General features: G+C 44.1%; 1 protein-coding gene across 1 annotated transcript; it reads right to left on the bottom strand.

Annotated features, from left to right (window-relative positions):
* Positions 1-351: 351 nt before the first annotated feature.
* On the bottom strand, positions 352-2,157 carry LOC141052232 (protein kinase C delta type-like). Its single transcript, XM_073549421.1, has 3 exons — positions 945-2,157; positions 527-618; positions 352-418 (listed from the first exon to the last, which is right to left on the bottom strand). The coding sequence occupies exons 1-3, from the start codon at positions 1,182-1,184 to the stop codon at positions 352-354; spliced, it is 399 nt and encodes a 132-aa protein (XP_073405522.1). The 5' UTR covers positions 1,185-2,157.
* Positions 2,158-25,489: the final 23,332 nt, after the last annotated feature.

Here is a 25,489-nt window from a genome sequence, read left to right as displayed (position 1 = left end):
GCCAAATTCATCACAGTGGCTGACAAATTAGGAGCATCTTCAGAGACTTTTGTCTGATGTTACACCACTATTGATTTCATTACTTGGAGCCAATCATTTTCACAAAAATCTGGTTATAACTTAGTTGCACGTTGTGACATTGCAAGGCACATGGATTAATATCAAACTATTCCATTTCCATAAAAGCCTTGACCCCTCTTCAAGTGAGCCCCAAAAGTGTCTAAAACTCTTCATAAATCTGGAACACGTCATGTTCACCAGATTTAAGGCACAAATAAAACAACAATTCTGGAACAGTTAACTATTTCCCATAGTAATTCTTTCCCTACGTATAAAACAAGAAATGACTTATTACCGGTGAATAATCCCACGACTGTGGAGAAACTCTATTCCACTCAAGATTTCTGCTGCAAGGAACCTAATAAGGAAGAAAAAAATCCTATCAGCATTAATTGGTCTACTGAACCACTAAAAACTATGAGGGGAGACAGCGGCCACAGATATCACGGAGCGGCTGATCTCTTACCTGGTCATGCAGACATCCAGGGGGGCTCTGGAATCGATAAATGCAGTCAACTCGCCACCACTCAGATATTCCATGGCATAAAATGCATAGTCCTGTGCGAGCGGAGGGAAGATGATGGTAAATAATGCAGATTTTATCCATCCTGATAACATTTACTATGGTTCTGGGACCAATACTGTATGTTCAGGAGACATGTCTCTGTGTCTGCACACACTGGAGCGATGTCCAGGGAGAAAACTAAGTCAAAATCCTATAATGATTGCCATCAGTAATGGTGCCCAGGGCATACAGGCACACAGAGCATGCACCAGGTCTCTTCATTTGCACAGGCAAAGATTGAATTTGCAATCTGATGGAAGCAAATGGACATGATGGGGAGAAAGGAGAGATATTATCTAGAAGGTGATGACTCTCTTACCACTGTCTGGAAGGTGCCATAGGCATGTGTGATGAATCTGCTGTCCTCAGTGATTTCCAGGACATCTCTCTCTAAGCGGAGGGTGTCTTTACAGTTCTCTAACAATTTCCTCTTCTTAACCATCTCGACCGCCAGCTGAAGTCCGCTGGGTTGATGTGTTGCCAGCATCACCTTCCCAAAACTGCCTTCTCCAAGCTCCCTGGTAAAGATTAAACACTCCAGGGAAAGACAGGCAGTCATTTGCTCTGAAGGGCTGGTGGACTGAGCACCGATTATGCCTAGAAAGGAAAACAGATATAAGAACCAACAATTAATCTTACAGTCACACTCACCTATAATGCTACAATAAATTGGCAATTTTTAAAAAATCTATCATGAATTTTGAACCATGATGAACCACCATGGTTACCACCATGTTCTGGCTGGAGAGCCCCAAGTATAGAAGGTGAAGAGCTTTGATATACACGGTAAGGTGTACGGGATAAGATTATGTCATTAGGTTACACTTTGTAAAATAAATGAACACTGTATATAAAATATGGATGTGGCCTGTGATTAAATTACTATAGACTTTACCTTTTGGAGCTTGATCGATGGATTTGTCACTCTCACGTCTTCTGTTTGTGGTGGTCTTAGTGTCAGTTGTCCTCTTTCTCTTAAGTTGTTCTCTACAACTTTGATTTTCAACTCCCTCATGATGTATGTGATAGCTCCTGGTTTTAGCTGATCCGCTAAACCTTATTTTAGAGGTAACATTCTTTCCACTCTCAAATTCCACCATTCTTCCTCTTTTATTTGGGGTTTCATCTACTTTCTCAGGAGATGTGTTCCCTCTTATTTTCCCCTTTTTAAGGGTCTTTTTCTCTGGAGGATGTCAAGAAGATGATGTACAGGGATCATCTGTCTTCTCAACAGGTACATCCTGTACAATGTCCTGAGAAGTTTCTCCTCTTTGGGAAAAATTCTCTTCCATGCATTTCTTCTTAGCATTCCTCTTATTCTTTTCACCACACTTCCTTTTTCGTCCCATGATAAGGAAATATCAGTAATAACAAATTTGTTAAGTGCGCAAAAGTAGTCTTCACTCTCCAAAAGTTGAAGGTAAAGTAAGAAAAGTGTCATTGGAATCCTTAACCTAACAGACACTTTGTGACATCATCAGCCAAAATGTGACATCATCAGCCAGTGTGTAAGTGATGATGTCATAGGCTGCTGCAGGACTAAGTTTGACATAATCAGATGACTTGGTATAAGAAAAGTTTTGTTTTTCATAATAACATACTTAGCATATTTTAATATCATACTGATTGACCCTAAATGTTTTGCATCTCTCTATTTAAAAAACTGTGAACACCTAGAAAAAAGCAAGAACTGATGCAGCAACAACTACAAAGATTAATAAACCAATAAATAAATAAATAAATGTTTCTTTATTCAATATACAAAACTGCTGGACGTGATCTCATTAAAATAATATATAAAGAAAAACATATTATAATAACAATCGGAGACTCAGGTCTCCATAGTACCTAGAATATTAGACAGGTGTTTTTTATGTTCTGGCTGATGGGTGCAAATCTGCAGTGATGCACATGAATGAAAATAGGAACAAATCCTTATATTTCACATTGTGCCCCCACCGCCTCCATCCCACTGCCCTGTGCTGTGTAGAGGCCACAGTGGACTTTATACTCACTGGCGTTTTGTCCACAGTGATATTTTACCCTACCGGAGACATAGGATGACGCAGTTGCATGACTTTATCTCTCTATGGATGTAATGTTACTGTATTATTACTGCGAGGAAAAAAGTGAAAAGAAACTGTCCGGCGCTAGGAATCCCTTGGCTACATTAGGTGAGCAGCTGTGTCATGTATATAATGGATCCCCAGGATATACGACCATAAGGGCGGTGCTGGACACTCTATAAGGTGTAGTCCACATACAGGATCCTCAGAGAAAAGAGTGTCAGTCACTCTGGAAGTGAAATGCACGTATACTTTATTTCTATGCAGCGGTAGATGGGATGTGCATGCAGGCAACATTATAAGGCAACCGCTGTTTCGCTCTGTGACTGACGCTTCATCTGGCCCGACTCTATCATGACTTCAGCACAAATTGTGCAATTGCCGCATCTGTAATTTCCTTTTGGTGTGGAATTTTCTAACCAGGTGGTTTTCCTATCACTAAAGCGGCTCCACACTGAATTTTTTTTTTTATTGTGATTGCGTTTCTAATTTAAAATCTGGATAATAATCAATTATATAACAATTTTTTTTATAAACGGCTGATTTTATAGCTGCATATAAAGGACTGTGTTTAAAAGAAAAGCAAATGGATTTTCTATTCTTCTTTCTTTATCTTTATAATATGTCTGGCAACTGGAGCTTCGTATCTTCAGAGGTTCTGTGACTTCATTTTATGGGTACCCTCTTTTTTAAATTTTTTATTTAATTCCATCTCCTGTTCTGTGAAGTTTTCCATAATATTATTTGTACATCGTATTCAATAAAAAAAAGTTATTATTTTTATCCTTTTTGGCATATCCCTGTGTATTATCCTTATTTTGCCTGTGCTGACATTTTTCCATCTGTATGGCTTCTGTGTTATAATTCAGCAGTAAATAAACTTTACAAGACCAATGTGTCCTTAAAAATTGGATGTAAAACATAATGTAGTGATTTTTGATTTTTTTGCACACCCATAGGTTTGAGTAGGTGAGTCTTATCCAAAATACCAAAGAGAATGGTGTTATCTGAACAGCTCCATAGAATAACATTGATCCGAGTGCTGTCCGTGTGAGATCTGTTGAGGCCATGTGAGGACAGCAGTAAGATGGAAATACATCACTGTATTTCCAGGGATCAAATCCTTTTTTCTCACTGCAAAATTCAAATAACATAGTAACATAGTTTTGAAGGCTGAAGGAAGACCTTATGTCCATCTAGGTCAGCCTATTTTTAGTGCAGCTGTTCTCCTTTGTTGATCCTGGGGAAGGGAAAAATCCCACAGAGTAGAAGCCAACTTTCTCCATAGGGAAAAAAAATTCCTTCCCCTAAGCTGGGTCAACCATCTACCGCTAATATTCTGTTATTCGTAACCTTCTATACTGTTACAAGAAAAGCATCCATTCCTTTCTTAAATTCATTCAGTGAGTTGGCCATCACCACTTCCTCAGGAAGAGAATTCCAGAGCCTCACTGCTCTTACCATGAAGAACCCTCTTCTATGCTGGTGCAGAAATTGTCTTTCCTCCAAACGAAGAGAATGCCCCCTTGTTCTTGTCACAGTCCTTGGTACAAACAGTTCATTGGAGAGATCTCTGTATTGCCCTCTGATATACTTATACAAATATATTAAGTCTCCCTTAAGTCTTCTCTTTTTCTAGAGTAAATAGACCTAATTTTGATAACCTTTCTGGGTATTGTAGTGAACCAACTCCATTTATCATTTTAGTAGCCCGCCTTTGAACCCTTTCAAGTTCAGTAATGTCTTTCTTGAGCACCGGCGTCCAAAATTGCACACAATACTCCAAGTGTGGTCTGACGAGTGATTTGTACAGAGGGAGAATTATGTTTTCATCTCGTGTCCCCAGACCTCTTCTAATGCATCCCATGACCCTATTTGCTTTGGTGGCAGCTGCCTGACACTGGGCACTCCAATTTAGCTTCTTATTGACTAAGATGCCTAAGTCTTTTTCCATGTCTGATTTCCCCAGCAGTTTCCCATTTAGTAAGTAGTTATAGCATCTGTTTCTCCTTCCCATGTGCATAACCTTACACTTATCTGTGTTAAACCTCATTTTCCATTTTTCAGCCCAATTCTCCAATTTACTCAAATCTGTCTGTAGTTGCAAACTGTTCTCCTTTGTGTTAACTACCTTACATAGTTTTGTATCATCTGCAAATACTGATATTTTACTATGTAAGCCATCCACTATATCATTAATAAATATATTAAATAGTAGGGGGCCCAATACAGAACCCTGTGGTACCCCACTAGTAACCCTGGCCCAATCTGAGTATGCACCATTAATAACCACTCTTTGTTTTCTATCACTAAGCCAGCTACCTACCCATCTACAAACATTTTCCCCTAGCCCAAGCTTTCTCATCTTACTTACCAATCTTTTATGTGGGACAGTGTCAAATGCCTTAGAGAAGTCGAGATAAATGACATCCAATGATTCTCCTTGGTCCATTTGAGAGCTTCCATCCTCATAGAAGCTGATCAGGTTAGTTTGACAGGAGCGATCCTTCATAAATCCATGTTGATATGGAGTTAAACATTTATTAACATTGAGATTTTCCAATAAAGGTATCCCTTAGAAACCCTTCAAAAATTTTACCCACAACAGATGTTAAGCTTACCGGCCTATAGTTTCCAGGTTCCCTTTTACACCCCTTTTTGAATATTGGTACCACATTTGCTTGCCGCCAATCAAAAGGAACAGACCCTGTTTCTATAGAGTCTTTAAATATAAGGAATAGAGGCCTGTCTATCACATTACTTAACTCCCTTAATACCCGAGGGTGAATGCCATCAGGGCCTGGCGATTTGTCAATTTTAATCTTACTAAGGCTGGTTTCACATTTGCGTTAAAACAACGCTGCGCCCTGCGTCGTTAAGCCCCGCCCCGAGCCGGCTCCCTGCCCGCCCCATCCGGGAACACCGCCTACTTTCGCATTTGCACGCATGCGATCGGCGCACCCTATCTTTAGCATAGGGTGCGCAGATCATGCGCTGCTAGTGTGAAAGTAGCGTGCTGCGCACTTTTGACGGTGCGCCGTGCGCGCCGAAATGCAACATGCTGCATTTCGGCGCGCAGGGCGCAGCGTTGTTTTAATGCAAATGTGAAACCAGCCTTAGGCGGTTCTTCACTTCTTCCTGGGTTAGGCAGGTAATACTTAATGGGGAGTTTACATTATCACTCTGCATTTCCCCTGGCAAATCCTTTTCCTGTGTGAACACTGTTGAGAAAAAAGTATTTAAAACATTTGCTTTTCCCACATCGCTCTCTATGATTTCACCCTCATTGTTCTTTAAAGGGCAGACACCATCAATTTTAATCTTTTTACTGTTTATATAATTACATTTATATAATTTATACAATGTGATTTTCTGGATTTTATTTTTGATATTCTATCTCTCAATGTTAAAATTAACCTACCCTTAAAATTATAGACCGTTCATGTCTTTGTCAGTGGGCAAACAAAATCAGCAAGGAATCAAATACGTATTTCCCCCACAGTATATATATTTTTGTACCAATATACCTTTTGTCAATGTGTTGCTTTTCCCGATGTTTTCTCCCTGAATTTCCATTATGTTGGGGGAATGTTTATACCCCTACGCTATTTTGAATCTAAATGCCTTTATGCTATTTTATAAGTGCAACAATAATGAATTCTTCTAGGCAATGGTAATATATGGTAATGTATCAGCGCGCATGCCTAGATTTGCATTGGAAGTTTTGCTTGCATTCCACAGTGTGGAACACACGTTTCGGTTCAGAGGGCACAAAATACCTGATTCAGATGAAACTCAATTGAATGATTATCGTCCCAAATGGATTCATTCACTAATGAGGTGGCAGAGATACTCCAGACTCCATTTGACCTCTGTTTGACGTTGTGCATCTTTTCAGAGGTGCACAATACTGTTGTGACTCCATCTGCCTTATTAGAGTGAATCTTGTGTGGGGACAATGACGGGTGGGATATGATGGAGAATGGCCGAACACCGGTGGGTAACCACGTACCCGGTGTGAACAGGAACGAACTCTGTTTCTGCACAGAGTCTGCCCTTGCAGGCATTGAGGCTGTAACCTGTTATACCTTACAGGCTACGGAGAGGAGAGCGCTAGTGTGAGGTCACAGGACGCTGCCCCAAGACACGAGCTCAGCGCCCCTCTAGACCCACTCACGCACGGAACCGCTACTGTGATGCCAGGGGTATACCTTTAAGGTACGTTGTGCCCTGTTAACTGTCACAGGGTGCAGCAGACAGTTGCTTACTCCACGGAATGTGTACAGCCCCGCACTGGCGGACGCCACTAATCAGCCTCAGCTTCGAGCTGGAAAGCGCACTATCTGCGCACGGCACCGCTCTGACAGGCGCTGTGGAAATGCAGTACCGAGGTGCCGTGTGTTGAAAGATGGCCTCAGGCGCTAATAAGTGAATTGAGGTGAATGCTGAGCAGATTACAGAGTTCTCTCCAGAACCGAGATGCAAACTGGGGACCCCGGTCACTAACTACCTTGTCTGGCATACCATGAAGGCGAAAGATATGTTTAATGAACAGCGCTGCCAGGCCCTGTGCAGAAGGTAACCTCGTGAGAGGCACCAGATGCACCATTTTGGAGAAATGGTCAGTGACAACCCAGATAAGTGTGCTGCCCCTGGATCATCTCCCAGGGTCTGTCTGCCACCGGCAGAGGGTAAAGTAGCCCAGCGGGTTGTTGTCGGGAAGACCTGTTCTGGGCGTAAGAGATGCACGCCCGAATGTAGTCTCCGACGTCCCGAGCCATATGCGGCCACCAATATGTTCTCGCCAGTAGGTCGGTTGTCCATCTCGTCCCAAAGTGTCCACCCACCCTGGATGCGTGAGCCCAAGAGAGTACCTCCAGTCGCAGACAGGCAGGAACAAAAGTCTTGCCCGGGGGCACCGAATCTAGAGCAACCGGAGCCACAGTCGTCAGGCTCTCGGAGGGGACGATCAAGCGAGGCTCTGTCTCCTCCTCCTTCGATGACACCACAGAGCGAGAGAGAGCATCGGCCCAGACGTTCTTCTCACCGGACACAAAATTAAGGGTGAAGTGGAAACGGGAGAAAAAAAGCGACCCTCTGGCCTGGCGAGAATTTAGCCGCTGGGCCGTTTGCAGATAGACCAAGTTTTTGTGGTCCGTGAACACCTGGAAGGGAAAGCTAGCCCCTTCCAGGAGATGTCTCCACTCCGAGTAGGCCAACTTCATTGCCAGCAACTCCCTGTCCCCGATGGAATAGTTTCTCTCTGCCGGTGAGGAACTGAAAAAGAACCGCTCCGGCACCGACGGAAGAGTCATTCACCTCCAAGATAAAGGGCTTATCCACATCGGGGTGGTGGAGAATGGGAGCGCTGGCAAAATGAGTCTTGGTGGTGGAGAAGGCCTTGGCGACCTATTCAGAGCACAACTTGTGGTTGGTTCCCTTCTTAGTAAGGGCTACCAAGGGAGCTACCAAGGAGGAGAAGTGGGGAATGAACTGGCGGTAGTAGTTTATGAACCCCAAGAAACGCTGCACCGCTTTGAGGGAGTGGGGTTCCTGCCAGTCCATTACCGCCTGCAATTTGGCAGGATCCATAGTCAAACCCTGGGCCGAGATGATATAGCCCAGGAAAGGCAAGGACTCCTGCTCAAACAGGCACTTCTCCAACTTGGCGTAAAGGGAGTTTGCCCGTAAGCTGTCGAAGACTTTGCAAACCTCTCTCTGGTGGGACTCCATATCTGGAGAGAAGATGAGGATATCATCCAGATAGACCACCACCGAAGAGGAAAGCATATCTCGGAAAATGTCATTTACAAGTCTTGGAAGACGGCCGGGGCATTACAAAGGGCATGACCAAATACTCATAATGGCCATTCCTGGTATTAAAAGCCATCTTCCACTCGTCCCCCTCACGGATACGTATCAAGTTGTAAGCCCCCCGCAGATCGAGTTTGGTAAATACTCTCGCTCCCCGCAACCTATCGAACAGTTCCGATATCAGGAGCAGTGGGTATTAATTCTTAATGGTGATGGCATTAAGACCCCTGTAATCAATGCAAGGTCGCAATTCTCCACTCTTCTTCTGAACAAAGAAGAATCTGCCCCTGCTGGTGACACCGACTTCCTAATAAATCCTCTTGCCAGATTCTCCCTAATATACTGTGACATGGCCTCCATCTCCGGCAGAGACGGGATACACATGACCTCGGGGAGGCTCGGCACCAGGCAAGAGGTCTATAGGACAGTCATAGGGGCGGTGCGGCGGAAGAGTCTCTGCCGCTCTCTTGGAGAACACATCTGCATACTGCTGATAGTGCTTAGGGAGCGAGGCAAGGTCTGCGGGGACCTCCGTGGAGGTAACCTTTACACACTCCCTCTGACATCTACCCTCACAGGACTTGCTCCAACTAAGAATTCTAAGACCACTCTATGTGGGGCGAGTGGCAACGCAACCAGGGGACTCCCAAGAGAACCTGATCGATGCCCTCGGGCATTATCAGAAGGGATACTGTCTCGTGATGGGACGGAGACAACGAGAGCCTTAGTGGAGCAGTCTGATGGGTAATCTGCGAGGGTAGAGTCAAGCCCTTCACCACTCTGATGGTGACAGGCTGGGGTAGCAAAACCAAGGGGATTGCGTGCCGTAGAGCTAAGGCCGAGGATATAAAATTTCCCTCCGCTCCGGAATCCACGCAAACCTCTACCGCTAGAGTAGAGGAACCGAACTCTAGCATCCCCTTTAAGGTTAGCTTGGAGGAGAATAGTGTGGTGTCTAGTAGGCCTCCTCCTATTACCACTAGATGCGGGTGTTTCCCGAGCGCTGTGGGCACCTATTGGCTACGTGACCAGACTGTCGGCAATGGAAACAGACTATGGAGGTTCGGGCAGAGCGGGACTTAGACCCCGCACAGGACACCTCCATAGCCTCCGACGGCTCGGATGCTCGATCGAGAAGTTGCAGAGGTTTGGAGAAGGTTGGTGCCAACCTATACCTCTGTCTGGACTGGGAGCGTTCCAACCCACGTTCTAAGAAATGGAGATTAATGCGGGTGGAGATGGTAATCAGCTCCTCCAGAGTGTCAGGAACCTCCCGCGTAGCCAGAGCATCCTTAACATGATCAGCCAAACCCCTCCAGAAAAGTGGTATAAGGACCTTGTCTGGCCATTCCAGCTCAGAAGCCAGCATCCGAAATCGGATGGCATACTGGCTGACCAGGAGCGATCACTGTGTCAACGCCAACAACTGGAGCATGGTATCGTGTGTGACCCGAGGTCTCAGAAAGACCTGCTTCAGGAAGACTAGGAACTGAACAGCGACCGCAGTAACATCCGCAGCTGAGGTTGACCGCTCAAGAGCTGCCAACCAGCCCTCCAGCTGCTGGATGTACCTCTGCAAACGCTAGTCGTCCGTCATTGCTAGCCAGACCCTGGCGCTAATATAATGTTACAGACTGGCAGAACGCACCTAATTAAATATACGTAGTGGCTAGGTGCATTCACAGTCCGGGGTCCACCGTGCAGAGTTGTTAACTGCTGCTGGACAATGACGGACGGGATGTGATGGAGGATGGCAGAACACCGGGGGGTAACCACTGATCGGGTGTGAACAGGAACAAACTCTGTTACTGCACAGAGTCCGCCCTTGTAGGCGTAGAGGCCATAACCTGTTATACCTCACAGGCTACGGAGATGAGAGCACTAGTTTGAGGTCACAGGACGCTGCCCCAAGACACAAGATCAGCGCCCCTCTTGACCCACTCGCGCACAGAACTGCTACTGGGATGCTAGGGGTGTACCCTTAAGGTACGCTGTGCCCAGTTAACTGTCACAGGGTGCAGCAGACAGTTGTTACCGCACGGAATGTGTACAGCGCCGCACTGGCGGACACCACTAACCAGTCTCAGCTTCGGGCTGGAAAGTGCACTATCTGCGCACGGCGCCGCTCTGACGGATGCTGCAGAAATGCGGTACCGAGGTGCTATGTGTTGAAAGACGCCCTCATACGCGCTAATAAGTGAATGGAGCTGAGAGCACTGTGGTGCTAGGCAGTGCCAGTACTCCGTGCTGTCTCAGAACCATAAGACCTAAAAACATGCGTATCAAAGGGAGGGGGAAACATAATAAGTCATTCACCAGTCTCAGACATTCATCATCAAACACACCACTTAGCAACAAATCTCTATATTAGCGCATGGCCAAGCGGCCATGCGAACCTTTTATAGCTGCAGCCTTCCGGGACCTTCCTGGTGGTCCAATCGGAGCAGCAACAGGACCTGAGCACGTGCCCTCCGACCTCCAATGAGAGGTCGTCCCACGGGCATGCTCAGTAGGGGAAAAACAGGACTTAGTCCCAGGAGTGTCTGCTTGCTGCTGACTCATGCATGATACAATAGTAGAGCCAGAAGCTGCAACCAGACAACTAGCATTATCCTAGGCAAGGCATTGGGACTGACGTCTCTGCTGAGCAGTCTCCTCTCCGGCTGGAGAGGAATGGGAGACTGCAGAAGGCAAGGCTCGAGTTCCCTCCTGTGCAGAGGAACCCAACACCAATCACCAAGGAACTTATCTAGATGCGTGGTGAGCACTTTGAACTGCCAAGTGCTTCACAGAAGTTTGTAACGCAGAGCCGCGAAAATAAAAAATCATTTTCCTTAAAAAATCATTTTTTAGCCCGCAATTTAAAAAAAAAAAGTTGTCCAGTTTTTCCTGAGTACGCTGGTACCCCACATGTAGGGGGGAACCACTGTTTGGGCACACGTTGGGGCTCGGAAGGGAGAGAGCACCATTTGACTTTTTGAACGCAAAATTGGCTGGAATCAATGGTGGCGCCATGTCGCGTTTAGAGACCCCCTGATGTGCCTAAATAGTGAAAACCTCTCAATTCTAACTCAACCCTAATCCCAATACACCCCTAACCCTAACCACAACCCTAATCCCAACCCTAACCCTAACCACAAGCCTAACCATAATTCCAACCCTAACCCTAATTCTAACCCTAACCCTTTTTCCAACCCTAACCCTAATTCCAACCCTTCCCCTAATTCTAACCCTAATTCTAACCCTAACCCTAATGGAAAAAAATTCTTTATTTTATTATTTGTCCCTACCTATGGGGGTGATAAATGGGGGTTATTTGCTTTTCTTATTTTGATCACTCTGATAGGGTCTATCTCAGTGATCAAAATGTACTTGAATGAATGAATGAATCTGCCAGCCAGCAGATTCAGCGGTTGCACTGCGCATGTGCCTGCCATTTTGGAAGATGGGGCGCCCATGATGGAAGACGGAGGGACACTGGGAGGGAAAACGGGAGTCGAGAAGTACCGGGGGGGCTGGGGGGATAGGAAGGTGGGAGGGAGCAGAGGGAAGGGGAGTAGATGCTGATGGCGGTGGCAGATCGCCAGAAAAATGGAAAAAACATCTCGGTAACTGAAACATCTTAGATTTTCCGGCAATGGGGTTGCTATTGACTTGCAGCGCTGAGGAATAATGTCACTTAACCTCTACTATTAAAAGGCATGTTGGAGGTCATTAAGCATTTATTATGCCTTGCTTATATAGCGCGATCTTATTCTGAAGTGCTTTACTGACATTATCATCGCTGTCCCCAATGGGGCTCACAAGCTACATTCCCTATCAGTATGTCTTTGGAGTATGGAAGGAAACCCACACAAACAAGAGGGGATAATATACAAACTCCTTGCAGATGTTGCCTTGGTGGGATATGAACCCAGGACCACTGTGCTGCAAGGCTACAGCACTAACTACTGAGCCATCTGCTGTCTACATGTATGTACATGTATATATTATAGGGGACTTATTTGACACTATTTTGATAAAAAGGAGTAATTTATCATCACTCAAAACCCCACCAAAGAATTCCTCTTATTTAGACATATATGGTTGTCTAGCAAAGTATTCTGATGAGGGATTAAGTACGTAATATATTGTAGATGGTTGAGATTAGACCATTAGTCGAGGATCTCGCTCTTCATATTCTCTCAAAGCTTGTTGGAATATGAACTTGGATATCTTGAAATAAAGAGGAAACAAAATGGTGAATTTGAAAGTAGTCATATCTGGAAGCAAAAATTTGGATTGAAGGTCCTTAAAGGAGTGGAGGGATTTAGACCTATAGTCAATTATACCCATAAAAATATGCAGGCCTTCTTGAGACCATGGTTTAGACAAAATGGATATAAGGGAACTGTTTATGAAACATACATTAAGTCAATGTCAAATGCAAACAGGTTAGCTTAAATCTTTGGAAACAAATTTTCCCGATGTCCCTAGAATTATAGGACCTAACAACATGGATGAGGGTGGAACATATGCACCATTCCAAAGTAAGAAAGTAAAAATATTTAAATATATTTTATAAAGTGACAAGTTTTTGCTCCACTTCAAAATTTTACAAAGATTTTGACATTTGACGGTCTTTAACGCCAGAAAACTGGAATAACCATCATCACAAATCGAGGTACTAAGCCCCTATTCATTAGGCTGCTAAAGAAAGTGTCCCTAATTCATTGAGAGGTGCACGTCACTTAATGAATCATACGTATCTTACAAATACCATGTACCATCAGCGTAAATGTTACTCTTCGATTGAAACACGTCTCGAGTAAGCTTGGGTCTGATGTGGTCACAGTTAACAGAGGGGTAGCACAAGGGTCAGTATTTGGCTTTCTTCTTTTTTAAATATTTATTAATGACCTTGGTCAAAGTATATTTTCAAGATTTGCAGACGATTTTTAAAATCTGGAAATAATTAACACTGTCAGTTAAATCTCTTTTTTGGCCCATTTTGCCTGAGGAAAGAAGCTGCCTAATAACTCTGCACACTTTAGTAAAGGGCGTTGATATCCTTAGATTGCACCCTCCTTCATCACACAAGTAGTCAGCTTCATCCAATAAGCATTCAAATTTATATTGCATGGAGGTGGCAAATCTACATAAAAATGATGATGTGCTCAATATACTAATTTGCCTTATATGGTTTGTCTTGTTCTTCTTTTTTCTCTAATGTAGGGGAGAGGGTATACATGTTGGTCTTTATAGAATCTAGAATACTACAGAGACCCGTACATCTGCCCAACATGCTTGTCAGGGTCGAAGTCCAAATTTCCACTGGGGTCCATGGGACTCTAGATATTCCACTACATGTACACCTTAATGAATCGGCCACATCGAGTTTAACCCCTTATGGACCAAGTCACTTTAATTTCCATTAATCACTGAGCCATGTTTTTCAAATCTGACAGGCGTCACTTTTTGTGGTAATGACTCTGAAATGTTTCAACATATCCCAGTGATTCTAAGAAACTTTTTTGGTGAAACATTGTACTTCATGATAGTAGTAAATTTAGGTCGATATGATCTGCGCGTATGTATGAGAAAAATCTAAAACTGTGCAAATATTTTGAATATGTGCATTTTTCAAACTTTTAATTTTTATGCTCTTATATCCATGGTCACACGTTCAGTATTTGGTCAGTATTTAGTCATACCACCCAAAATAGTTAATACAGGTGTTTCTCTGGTACTGACTTACTCCTCACTCCTATTGGAAGCACGTACATTCCTCGGCCAGCTGAGTGTTCATATAAGGCTGGGATCACACATGCGAGGAATACGGCCGAGTCTTGCATGTTAATACCCGGCACTGCCGCCAACACTCGGAGCGTACGGCTGCATAGCAATACATGGAGCCGCACGCTCCACTCCTGAGTGCCGGCCGCAGTGCCGGGTATAAACATGCGAGACTCAGCCGTATTCCTCGCATGTGTGATCCCAGCCTATAGTAGAGAATGGAAATAGCTGGGGTCCTAACAAATGTTTGACTAATGGTAACTTAAAGGGGTATTCCCATCTTCAGCATGCTATTCTAATATGTAGTAGGTATAATATCAGAAATATTATCAAATACCTCCAATTAGAAATATAGTATAGTTCTTCTGATTCTCTATGTAGCTTACCCCATGTGCAGGGCATTGCAGTAGAATAGGTATCCATGGTTATGCCCGCTAAACACTAACTCACTGTTATTATATGAGTGGTTGTAACCATAGATATCTAAGCTACTGCAATGCCCTGCACATGGGGTAAACGACATAGCAAATCAGAAGAACTATACTTCATTTCTAATTGGAGGCATTTGCTAATATTATTATTATATTACACCTACTACTTATTGGGATAGGATTATGGAGATTTATACACATTTTATTAGATATAACGTGACACCCCACTTTATATAAAAACTGAAATGAGGTTGATGCATCATCTCATCCAATGTACTAGTGGACATACTGTAGGTATATCATTAATAAAACATGATAAAGAAATCTTGTCATCAGATTCATACTGCACAAACCATGAACGGCAGGAATCAAAACACTGGCTGTGCAATTGCAGCCAAGTATTTATTACTCTGGAACGCTGCAGCTTTTAAGAGCAAACATAGTCCAAAAAGCCAGCTGGGAACTATGTGAATAGTCTGAGGCAGTCCCTGGCCAGCCTCTCTGCTCCCCCATGCCAGTTAATAACCCAATCTCTTCCTATGGAGAAATCATAGGGAGAGAACTGTCAGTTAAAGTGATTGGCGCTTGGAATAGCCAGCCAGTGAGCACATCAGACCAATCAGCCAAGAAAAGTAGTTACTGGCTGGCTTTTTAAAGCATTTTTACTCTGAAATATCGCAGCATTTCAAGGTGTAGCTTCCAGGTTGCAATCGTGCAGTGTCTGATTCATGCTGCCCCTGGGTCTCATGCATTTGACATCAGGATCCCTTTAACAGAATGTCCTTTCTGCATATAATTCATCGGTGGTGGGGAAAAGGCAATAATGGTAGTGGTGGAAAGGGCAATGATGGAGATGGTGGGGGAGGAGGAAATGATGGAGGTGGTAGAATGGGCAATGATGGAGGTGGTGGAATGGGTAATGATGGGGTGGTGGGGAGGAGGAAATGATGGAGGTGGTGGAATGGGTAATGATGGGGTGGTGGGGAGGAGGAAATGATGGAGGTGGTGGAATGGGTAATGATGGGGTGGTGGGGGAGGAGGAAATGATGGAGGTGAAGGAATGCGCAATGATGGGGTGGTGGGGAGGAGGAAATGATGGAGGTGGTGGAATGGAAAATGATGGAGGTGGTGGAATGGTCAATGATGGGGTGGAGGGGGAGAAAGCAATGATGGAGGTGGTGATGAGGGCAATGATTGGGGTGGGGGAGAGGGCAATGAGGGGTGTGGGGGATTGGTATGGGAGGAAGGGGGATTTATAATGAATTTAGGAATAGGGGGAGGTGGAGGAAGACATTATCGCTTATTATGTCTAGCACAGTCCCATAGTATATAGTGTACTCACTTATTATACATATCACAGCCCCTTAGTATATAGTGTATTCACTTTTTACGATGCCATCCCTTATTATATAGCTTCCTCTGCTGTTATGTACAGTGCTGTCTCTTACATAGTGTATTCTTGTTATTTTTGTTATTCACAGCGCCCTGTTTTATTACATAGTCCCCTGTCTTGTTAGATATAAAATGACTGCTGAAAGAGGAGCCGGTGACCAGACCACCAATCCATCAGCTCCTCCAAAAGAAGCTTTCCCATGGCTCTATAAGCCATCATTGCATTATACAGCTAACAAGACAGGACGGTATGTAATAAAAAACAGGGCTCTACATAATCCAATATGTAAGGGACGGTTCGGTACATAACAAGAGAGGGCACTGTATAATAAGGGATGGTAATATAGATAATAAAGGAGACTATGTAATATATATACTGTACATGTATGTGTGTGGCTATATATATGTATAAATAAATATATATACAGTATATATATATATACAGTATATATACAGTATATATAATGTAGCTTTGTCGCCATAGAAGGAGAGGGGCCCAGACACATTTCTTGCACAGGGGTCCCAAGCTGTCAGTGTCTGCCCCTGATCTAAACGAATTGATATGCTTTGAGAAAACGCTTCTGTTTTGCTGAGCCTTACTCTATCTCTGTGGTGCCTTCTTTATTCTGCTGTTCTTTGGTTGTTACGCTTGAGAAGGAGTGCAGACCATTTGCTCACCAGCTACATATATCACCTCCAAGACTAGTGTAGAAACATACCTAAACTGTCAGAGACACCGCACTGAACTTGCTCACGGAGCCAGTGTGCGTGTCCTGAGTAAAGCGAAAGTGTGCTCAAAGCTACCTGTGGAGCGGGAAGCAACCGAATAGATGCGTACTTCAGAGCCGCAGGACCTGAAGCACGTGACTGCTAGAGGCGTGGCCTAAACTCCACAGAGCTAGGAGCTGCAAGACAATTCCTAGCAGAGTAACTGCGAGACAAAGTTACCAAGGGGCATAGACAGGGAGAAAAGTCAGGACGTAGCCAACGAGTCACACACAGAGATAGCTGCAAGGTACCAGAGGGGCGAGCAGAGAGTAGTCAGGTCACAGGCAATGAGTCATACACAGATAGCTGCAAGGTACAAGAGGGGCGAGCAGAGAGTAGTCAGGTCACAGGCAATGAGTCATACACAGATAATAACGCAGTACAAAATCAACAGGCAAACTCACAATGGGAAACAGAGCCGGGCCAGAACCATATAAACAAGCTATAGCAACAAACAGGCACACGGGGGTCAGCACACTAGGCCAAAGGTAAAAGTATAACTGGCAGGGATTGAAGCTACCCAGGGGTTTATGAAGCTCTCCCAGAACCAGAAAGAGGCCACAATCATTAACCCCAAGTGTGCAGGTCAAAACCTGCACAGAGCTCCAGACATTAACCCCCGGTGTGCAGCTCAAAAACCTGCACTGGGATCATGACATAAACCAATTTTTCTAAAGTTGTGGGTAAAAAAAAGCCTTGGCATTTTTCATGGGATATTGTGTAGAATACATGCAGTTGGTTTTCATAGATTTGCTGAGAGCTACAGTGTGTTGATTTTATAAACCGTGTTCCACTCATTACTTGCTATAGCATCAAGTATTTCATGTCTTGCTGAAGATTACTTTTACCATTTCAATGTTGTAATGTTTTATTATGGAGAACCTGATAGTGTCCAGATTGAATGTATTCTAAGTCCATATAGTAACATTGAAATGGAACTAAAGCTTTTAGATGAGGAGAACAGATCAAATTTTCCATCTAAGAAGAATGAGGAAACAGCATTAATGCCCATAATGATGGAAAGTGACACTTTGATGTGAGCTGTTTAGTATAAATACTAAATGTAGAAGTGAACTTCCAGCTTTACCTCCCTCCTTTTTTATCGCACAGAATTAACTCCACTTCGCAAATAATTGCTGAATGTTTCATACATACTTCTTGTACAGTAGTTTCCAATCACACCATCTTTTAGTATATGTCTCTACTAATGTAAATTCCTTCAAATTTATTATTATATAAAACCACAGGCAAATTTGGGAATGAGGGTAATGTAATATTTGCATGTAACTGAACAGTAGGCTCCTAGAGTCAGTGTTACAAGTCGGCCCTTGGCAATCCAGTTCAACACTGGGGAGAGACCATGATTCCAGTGATGTCACCAACTTTACTGGTTGCTAGAATCTTGGAGATGGGAATACCCCTTTAAAGTCTAAATTTCCTATTCCAGCTTCTAGACCTGTCATCCACCTATTGTCACGTGCCCCATCCTGAGGGACACCGCCAGCAGGCCGGTAACGGATGCGGCACGTGTAATTGTCCTATGTGACGCGGCCCGCCGGCCGATAACTAATACAATAAGACAAGGGAATAGGGAAAACCTGGCTAACAATAACAATGGTGGCCCTGCGATAGGGAACGGGGAAGTGGAGACCTCCTGCACTCCCCTGAGTCAGTGTCTCTACACTCCTAACTGTTGTGAGTTCATTCTCTGGTTCATCAGTTGTGAGTTCTCCTTCCAGACTCCCTCTGGTGGTAATAGGAGGTAGAGAGGCTGATTTGATCAGTGGAGATCTACCACCTGAGAATGAGGATGACGATTGGATCTCTGGAGTCTCAGATTGGATTTAAGACAGCCGACGCCCTCTTCAGTTGCTGGTGATTCCTTCTGGCTTGTCAGCTCTTGGTTTTCAGCTCTGTTCCAGTCATCTAAAGCTAAGTTTTTCTGCTAATGTTCACACTTGCTTTTGTTGGTCTATTCAGTTTTTTGGTGTGGTCAGCCAGCTCCTGCTGGGGGCTGTGCTGAATTTCCACTCTTATTTATCAGTATTTTGCCAATTGGCTTTTTGTCCCTTACTAGTTCGGTCTCTTTTTGCTCTGTCTCAGAATATTTCAGAGTGCTGATATAGTAGGAGAAGTCTAGTGACTTCAGGGTTAATTTTGCTATCAGAAGTGTTGGACATGATTTTTGTAGGGTTTTTTGCAGGTTGCAAACAGTGTCTTTCCTTTCCTTTCCTGTCTAGTTAGTTTGGGCCCCATCATTTGCTCAGCCTATTTTCCTGCCTGTGTTTGTGCCTTCATCTTGTTTCACCGTCAATACATGTGTGGGGGCTATCTATTCCTTTGGGGTCTGCTCTGGGGCAGTTAGTTTTCCCTTTTCTTGCTTTAGGCTTATTTGGTCCTCCGGCCATGACGAGGCATCTAGGAACATCGTAGGCACGCTCCACGGCTACTGCTAGTTGTTGTGGTAAGATCAGGGATCTGCAATCTTCATAGTTACCAACCTCTCGGGTTTTCTGTGACATAGCTTGTTCTGCTTTTTTCTCCTCGGTGACCCATTCATAATAGAATCACCAGCCATACCGCAGATTCTAGGGTACTCAAAAGCAGGAAAAAGTTGTTAAAAAAAAAAAAATATGGTCAGAATTTTTTTTTTTTAGATTTTTTCCTCTTTTTTCTCTGGGGCCGTAGGAAGATTTTTTTTTTCTTTTTCCTAATGGAGAGTAAGCAATTGTCTGATTGTGTGGAGCAGCTGACTGCTGAAGTGCAGGGAATTTCCACCTATCTCATTCAGTCACATGCTGCTGAACCTAAGATCCCTACTCCTGATGTGTTTTCTGGGGATCGGTCTAAATTTCTGAATTCTAAGAATAATTGTAAATTATTTCTGGCCTTGAAGCCTAACTCATTGGGGAGCTCTTTGCAGCAGGTTAAAATTGTCATCTCCTTGCTGCGCGGCGATCCCCAGGATTGGGCTCTTTCTCTGACACCTGAAAATCCTATTCTGGCTAATGTGGATGCATTTTTTCAAGCCTTGGGGTTGTTGTATGATGAACCAAATGCTGTTGATCAAGCTGTGAGAACTGTTATGAATGAATCACCGGAGGAGGAGAAAACAAAAATACAAGCTAAGTCCAGAAAACCGGAGAGGTTGGTAGCTATCGGATTGCAGACCCCTGATCCTATACACCACAACTAACAGTAGCCGTGGGGGGTTCCTACGGTGCCCTAGACCCCTCGTCACAGCCGGAGAACTACATAAGCCTAAAGAAGGAAAGGGGAAATCTAAACTGCCCCAGAGCAGACCCCAAAGCAATAGACAGCCCCCAACATGTATTGTCAGTGAAAAACAGATGAAAACACAAACACAGACAGAAAGACAGGCTGAGCAAACGATGGGGCCCAGCTAACTAGATAGGACAGGACAGAAAAGATGCTGGCTGCAATCTGCAAAAAACCCTACCAAAAATGTCCCAGCCATCTGATAGGGAAAAAGGCCCTGAAGTTGCTAGACTTCAAAATCACTATATCAGCACTCAGGTATATTCTGAAAACAGAGCAAAGAGATCAACTGATCAGAGACAAAAATGGAATTCAGCCAGTCCCAACCAGGACTGGCTGAATACAAACACTAAGGAAACCAGACAAAATCTCATAGAATAAAAGCAGGGCAAATACTTAGCTTTTAGTAGACAGGAACTAAGCTGGATGGAAGAGCTCAGAGCAGAAAGGATCACCAGCAGCCCTGCAGGGCGTCGGCTGCCTTATATCCACTCAGAAATTCCAGATGTCCAATCACACTCCGCCTGTTCAGAAGACAGGTTCTTCCCATCCCAATCAATTTCACTACCTCTCTTCACCAGCAGAGGGAGTTCATCAGACATCAAAGGTGAAGGGGAGAATGAACTCACAACAGAGAACCCTGGTGGCATTAAACCAGGGTCAGGATTCTGCAGAGTTATACTGTCAAAAATTACGAAAGTGGGCGGTCCTTACTACATGGAATGATAGTGCATTGGCAGCTCTCTTTCGGAAGGGTTTATCAGAGACCGTAAAAGATGTTATGGTGGGATTTCCTGTTCCCTCTGGTCTGGATGATTCTATGGCATTAGCCTTTTCCTGCTTTAGGCTTATTTAGTTTCTCCGGTTGTGACGAGGCGTCTAGGACCACCGTAGGAACGCTCTACGACTACTGCTAGTTGCGTGTTAGGATCAGGGGTCTGCAGTCTGCATAGTTACCAACCTCTTTGGTTTTCTGAGACTTAGCTTGTGTTGTTTTTTATTTCCTCCTCGGCTACCCGTTCATGACACATGACCCTTCCATTTGACCAAATACTGGAGTCTCCGTCTAACCAAACAAGAATCTAATATTTTCTCTACCTCATATTCCACATTGCCTTCGACCAACACAGGGTCAGGAGGTGCTGCCATAGGAACCACTGGCTCAACAAACCTCTTCAACAGAGATTTGTGAAATACGTTATGGATCTTGAACGTAACTGGAAGAGCCAATCGAAATGAAACAGGATTAAGAATTTCCAAAATCTTATAAGGACCGATAAATCTTGGCTAAAATTTAGGAGATGCAACCTTCATAGGAATATTTTTAGACGACAACCAAACCATATCACCCACTTTAAACCGTGGACCAATGTTCCTATGCCGGTTGGAAAATCGCTGGGCCTTTTCCTGAGAGAGTGACAACTTATCCACCACTTGGTCCCATATCTGCTGCATTCTCTTAACCACAGTGTCCACACCTGGGCAGGATGAAGATTCCACTTGCCCTGAAGAGAATCGAGGATAAAACCCAATATTACAGAAAAAGGGTGACATCAAAGTGGCAGAACTAGCTCTATTGTTCAGTGCGAATTCGGCCAAGTGCAAAAATGAGACCCAATCATCCTGATCAGCAGATATAAAACATCTCAAATAAGACTCCAAGGTCTGGTTTGTTCTCTCAGTCTGTCCATTGGTCTGGGGATGAAACGCGAAGGAGAAGGATAACTGAATTCCCAGATTGGAACAAAAGGCTTTCCAGAATCTGGAAACAAACTGGACTCCTCTATTGGACACAATTTTCTCAGCAATCGCATGTAACCGAACCACCTGTTGTAAAAACAAGGGCACCAACTCAGCGGAAGATGGTAACTTTGGGAGTGGTACAAGATGGACCATCTTCGAAAATCTATCACAAATCACCCAGATAACAGTCATTCTCTGAGAGACAGGAAGATCAGAAATAAAATCCATTGAGATATGGGTCCATGGCCTCTTGGGCACCGGCAAGGGCATCAGCAACCCACTAGAACGAGAACAGGGTTTAGACCGAGAACAAGTCCCACAGGACTGTACAAAATTCCTGACGTCACGAGATAAGGCAGGCCACCAAAAGGACCGACTCACCAAATCTCTGGTACCAAAAATACCTGGATGACCAGCCAATGCGGAGCAATGAATTTCAGACATCACTCTCTTTCTCCACTGGTCAGGAACATATAATTTTCCCATAGGGCAACGCTCAGGTTTATCCAGGGCGCGTCTCAAATCGGGCGAAATGGCAGCGAGAACTAACCCCTAACCTAGGATGGTAGTAGGCTCGGTCACACTAAGAGAATCGACAAAGAAACTCCTAGAAAGGGCATCTGCCTTAACATTTTTAGTGCCTGGAAGAAAAGAGACCACAAAATTAAAGGCCCATCTAGCCTGTCTAGGATTCAAGCGTTTGGCCGACTCCAGATTAATCAAAATCTTGTGATCGGTGAGGACCACAACTTGATATCTAGCTCTCTCCAACCAATGTCTCCACTCCTCAAATGCCCACTTCATGGCCAACAATTCCCGATTCCCCACGTCATAGTTGCGTTCAGATGGGGAGAACTTTCGAGAAAAGAAGGCACAGGGATTCATCTTAGAAGTCACAGTGTCTTTTTGGGACAAAACAGCTCCTGCACCAATCTCAGAAGCATCTACCTCCACCTGAAATGGAAGTGAGACATCAGGTTGCCGTAAAACTGGAGCTGAAGTAAATCTCCACTTAAGCTCCTGAAATGCTGAGATAGCCTCAGGAGACCAATTCAGCACATCACCGCCCTTCTTTGTCAGATCAGTCAGTGGTTTGACAATACTCGAAAAATTACCTATAAATTTACGCTAGAAATTAGCAAAACCCAAAAACTTCTGAAGAGCCTTCAAAAGAAGTAGGCTGAACCCAATCATAAATGGCCTGTACCTTGGCCGGGTCCATTTCAATAGTCGATGGAGATAAGATAAATCCCTAAAATGAAATCCTCTGTACACCAAAGAGACATTTCGATCCCTTAAAAAACAGGGAATTCTCCCTCAAAATCCGAAACACAGTCCAGACATGTTCCACATGGGAATCACAATCATTAGAAAAGATCAAAATATCATCCAGTTAGATGATCAAAAAATTATCCACGAAGTCTCGGAAAATATCATTCATAAAGGACTGGAAGACAGAAGGGGCACTGGAGAGCCCAAAAGGTATCACCAGGTACTCAAAATGTCCCTCCGGAGTATTAAACGCCGTCTTCCATTCATCCCCGTGCTTGATGCGAATAAGATTATACGCCCCCTGAGGTTCAAGCTTAGTAAACCAGCAGGCACTCTTAACTCTGGAGAATAAATCAGACATCAGAGGTAACGGGTACTGATATCTAACCGTCATCTTGTTAAAGGAACGATAATCAATACACGGTCTTAATGAACCATCTTTCTTGGCCACAAAAAAACCCCCAGCACCTAAAGGTGACGAGGATGGTCTAATATGACCCTTCTCCAATGACTCCTTAATATAGGATCGCATAGCATCATAGTACAGATAAGTTAAAAAGCCGACCCTTGGGAAATTTACACCCAGGCATCAACTCAATTGCACAGTCATAACTCCTATGAGAAGGCGGCAAAGACGCAGACTTACTCTCACTAAATACATCAGAGAATTCAGCCAGATAATCAGGAACATCATGAGACTGAGGAGAGGTGGAGAAAACAGGAGCGTCCCTAAGATCACACTGACAACCCCAACTCACCACAGACACAGATTTCCAATCCAAAACTGGGTTATGAGTTTGCAACCAAGGGAACCCCAGAACAATAGTGTCATGCAAATTATGCAGCACCAAAAATTTACAATTTTCCTGGTGGTCAGGGGCAACTCGCATTGTCACCTGGGTCCAAAACTGAGGTTTATTCTCTGCCAACGGAGTGGCATCAATACCCCTCAAAGGAATAGGCATCTGCAGAGGCGTCATGGACAAACCACAACGTTTAGCAAAGACCAAATCCATCAGATTCAGAGCTGCTCCTGAATCCACAAAAGCCTTAGTGGAAAATGTGGACAAGGAGCAGATCAGAGTAATTGCCAAAAGGAGCTTAGGTTGTATACTGCCCACAGCAAATGTGTGTGCAAAACGTTTCTCTCGTTTAGGGCAGACAGAAATAGTATGAGAGGCATCTCCACACAATAAACACAGCTTATTACGCCTTCTAAACTCCCGACATTGCGCCCTAGACAAAACCCCATCACATTGCATAGGTTCAGACATTTGTTCAAAAGGTGGCAGCGCCTCCTGTGTATTTTTACGTTCATGTAAACGCCGATCAACTTGAATGGCTAATGCCATAGAGCCATCCAGACCAGACGGAACAGGAAATCCCATAATAACATCTTTTACAGTCTCTGATAAACCTTTCCGAAAGAGGGCTGCTAATGCACTATCATTCCAAGTAGTAAGGACTGCCCACTTTTGGAATTTTTGACAATATGCAGGATCCTGACCCTGGTTTAATGCCAACAGGGTTCTCTCAGCTTGATCAATGGAATTAGGTTCATCATACAACAACCCCAAGGCCTGAAAAAATGCATCCACATTAGTCAGAATATGATTTTCAGGTGTCAGAGAAAACGCCCAGCAAGGAGATGACAATTTTAACCTGCTGCGCAGAGCTTCCCGATGAGTTAGGCTTCAAGGCAAGAAATAATTTACAATTATTCTTAAAATTCAAAAATTTAGACCGATCCCCAGAAAACACATCAGGAGTTTGGATTTTGGGTTCAACAGCATGTGATTGAGCGAGGTAGGCGGAAATTCCCTGCACTTCAGCAGCGAGCTGCTCCACACGATCAGACAATTGCTTAATCTCCATTAAGGAAAAAATCCTCCTACGGCCCCAGAGAAAAAGAGGAAAAAATGCATATAAAAAAAAAAAATTCTGACACTTTTTTTTTCCTGCTTTTGAGTACCCTAGAATCTGCGGTATGGCTGGTGATTCTGTTATGAACGGGTAGCTGAGGAGGAAATAAAAAAACAACACAAGCTAAGTCTCAGAAAACCAAAGAGGTTGGTAACTATGCAGACTGCAGACCCCTGATCCTAACACGCAACTAGCAGCAGTCGTGGAGCGTTCCTATGGTGGTCCTAGATGCCTCGTCACAACCGGAGAAACTAAATAAGCCTAAAGCAGGAAAAGGGGGAAACTAACTGCCCCAGAGTAGACCCCAAAGGAGAGACAGCCCCCCACATGCATTGACGGTGAAAAAGATGAAAACACAAAGGCAGGAAAATAGGCTGAGCAAATGATGGGGCCAGACTAAC

The sequence above is a fragment of the Dendrobates tinctorius genome, unplaced genomic scaffold, assembly GCF_039654945.1.
Source record: "Dendrobates tinctorius isolate UK_male_01 unplaced genomic scaffold, ASM3965494v1 ptg000159l, whole genome shotgun sequence".
Taxonomy (NCBI): Eukaryota; Metazoa; Chordata; class Amphibia; order Anura; family Dendrobatidae; genus Dendrobates; species Dendrobates tinctorius.
This window is presented reverse-complemented; position numbering and strand designations above follow the sequence as displayed.

Bases quoted from the DNA above. Each gene is read 5' to 3' on its own strand.
- LOC141052232 (XM_073549421.1), bottom strand. From the start codon at position 1,184: ATGACTGCCTGTCTTTCCCTGGAGTGTTTAATCTTTACCAGGGAGCTT. The intron at 619-944 runs GTAAGAGAGTCA...CCGCTCGCACAG, and splicing joins ATGGCACCTTCCAGACAGTG to GACTATGCATTTTATGCCAT. The intron at 419-526 runs GTAAGAGATCAG...CTTCCTTATTAG, and splicing joins CTGGATGTCTGCATGACCAG to GTTCCTTGCAGCAGAAATCT.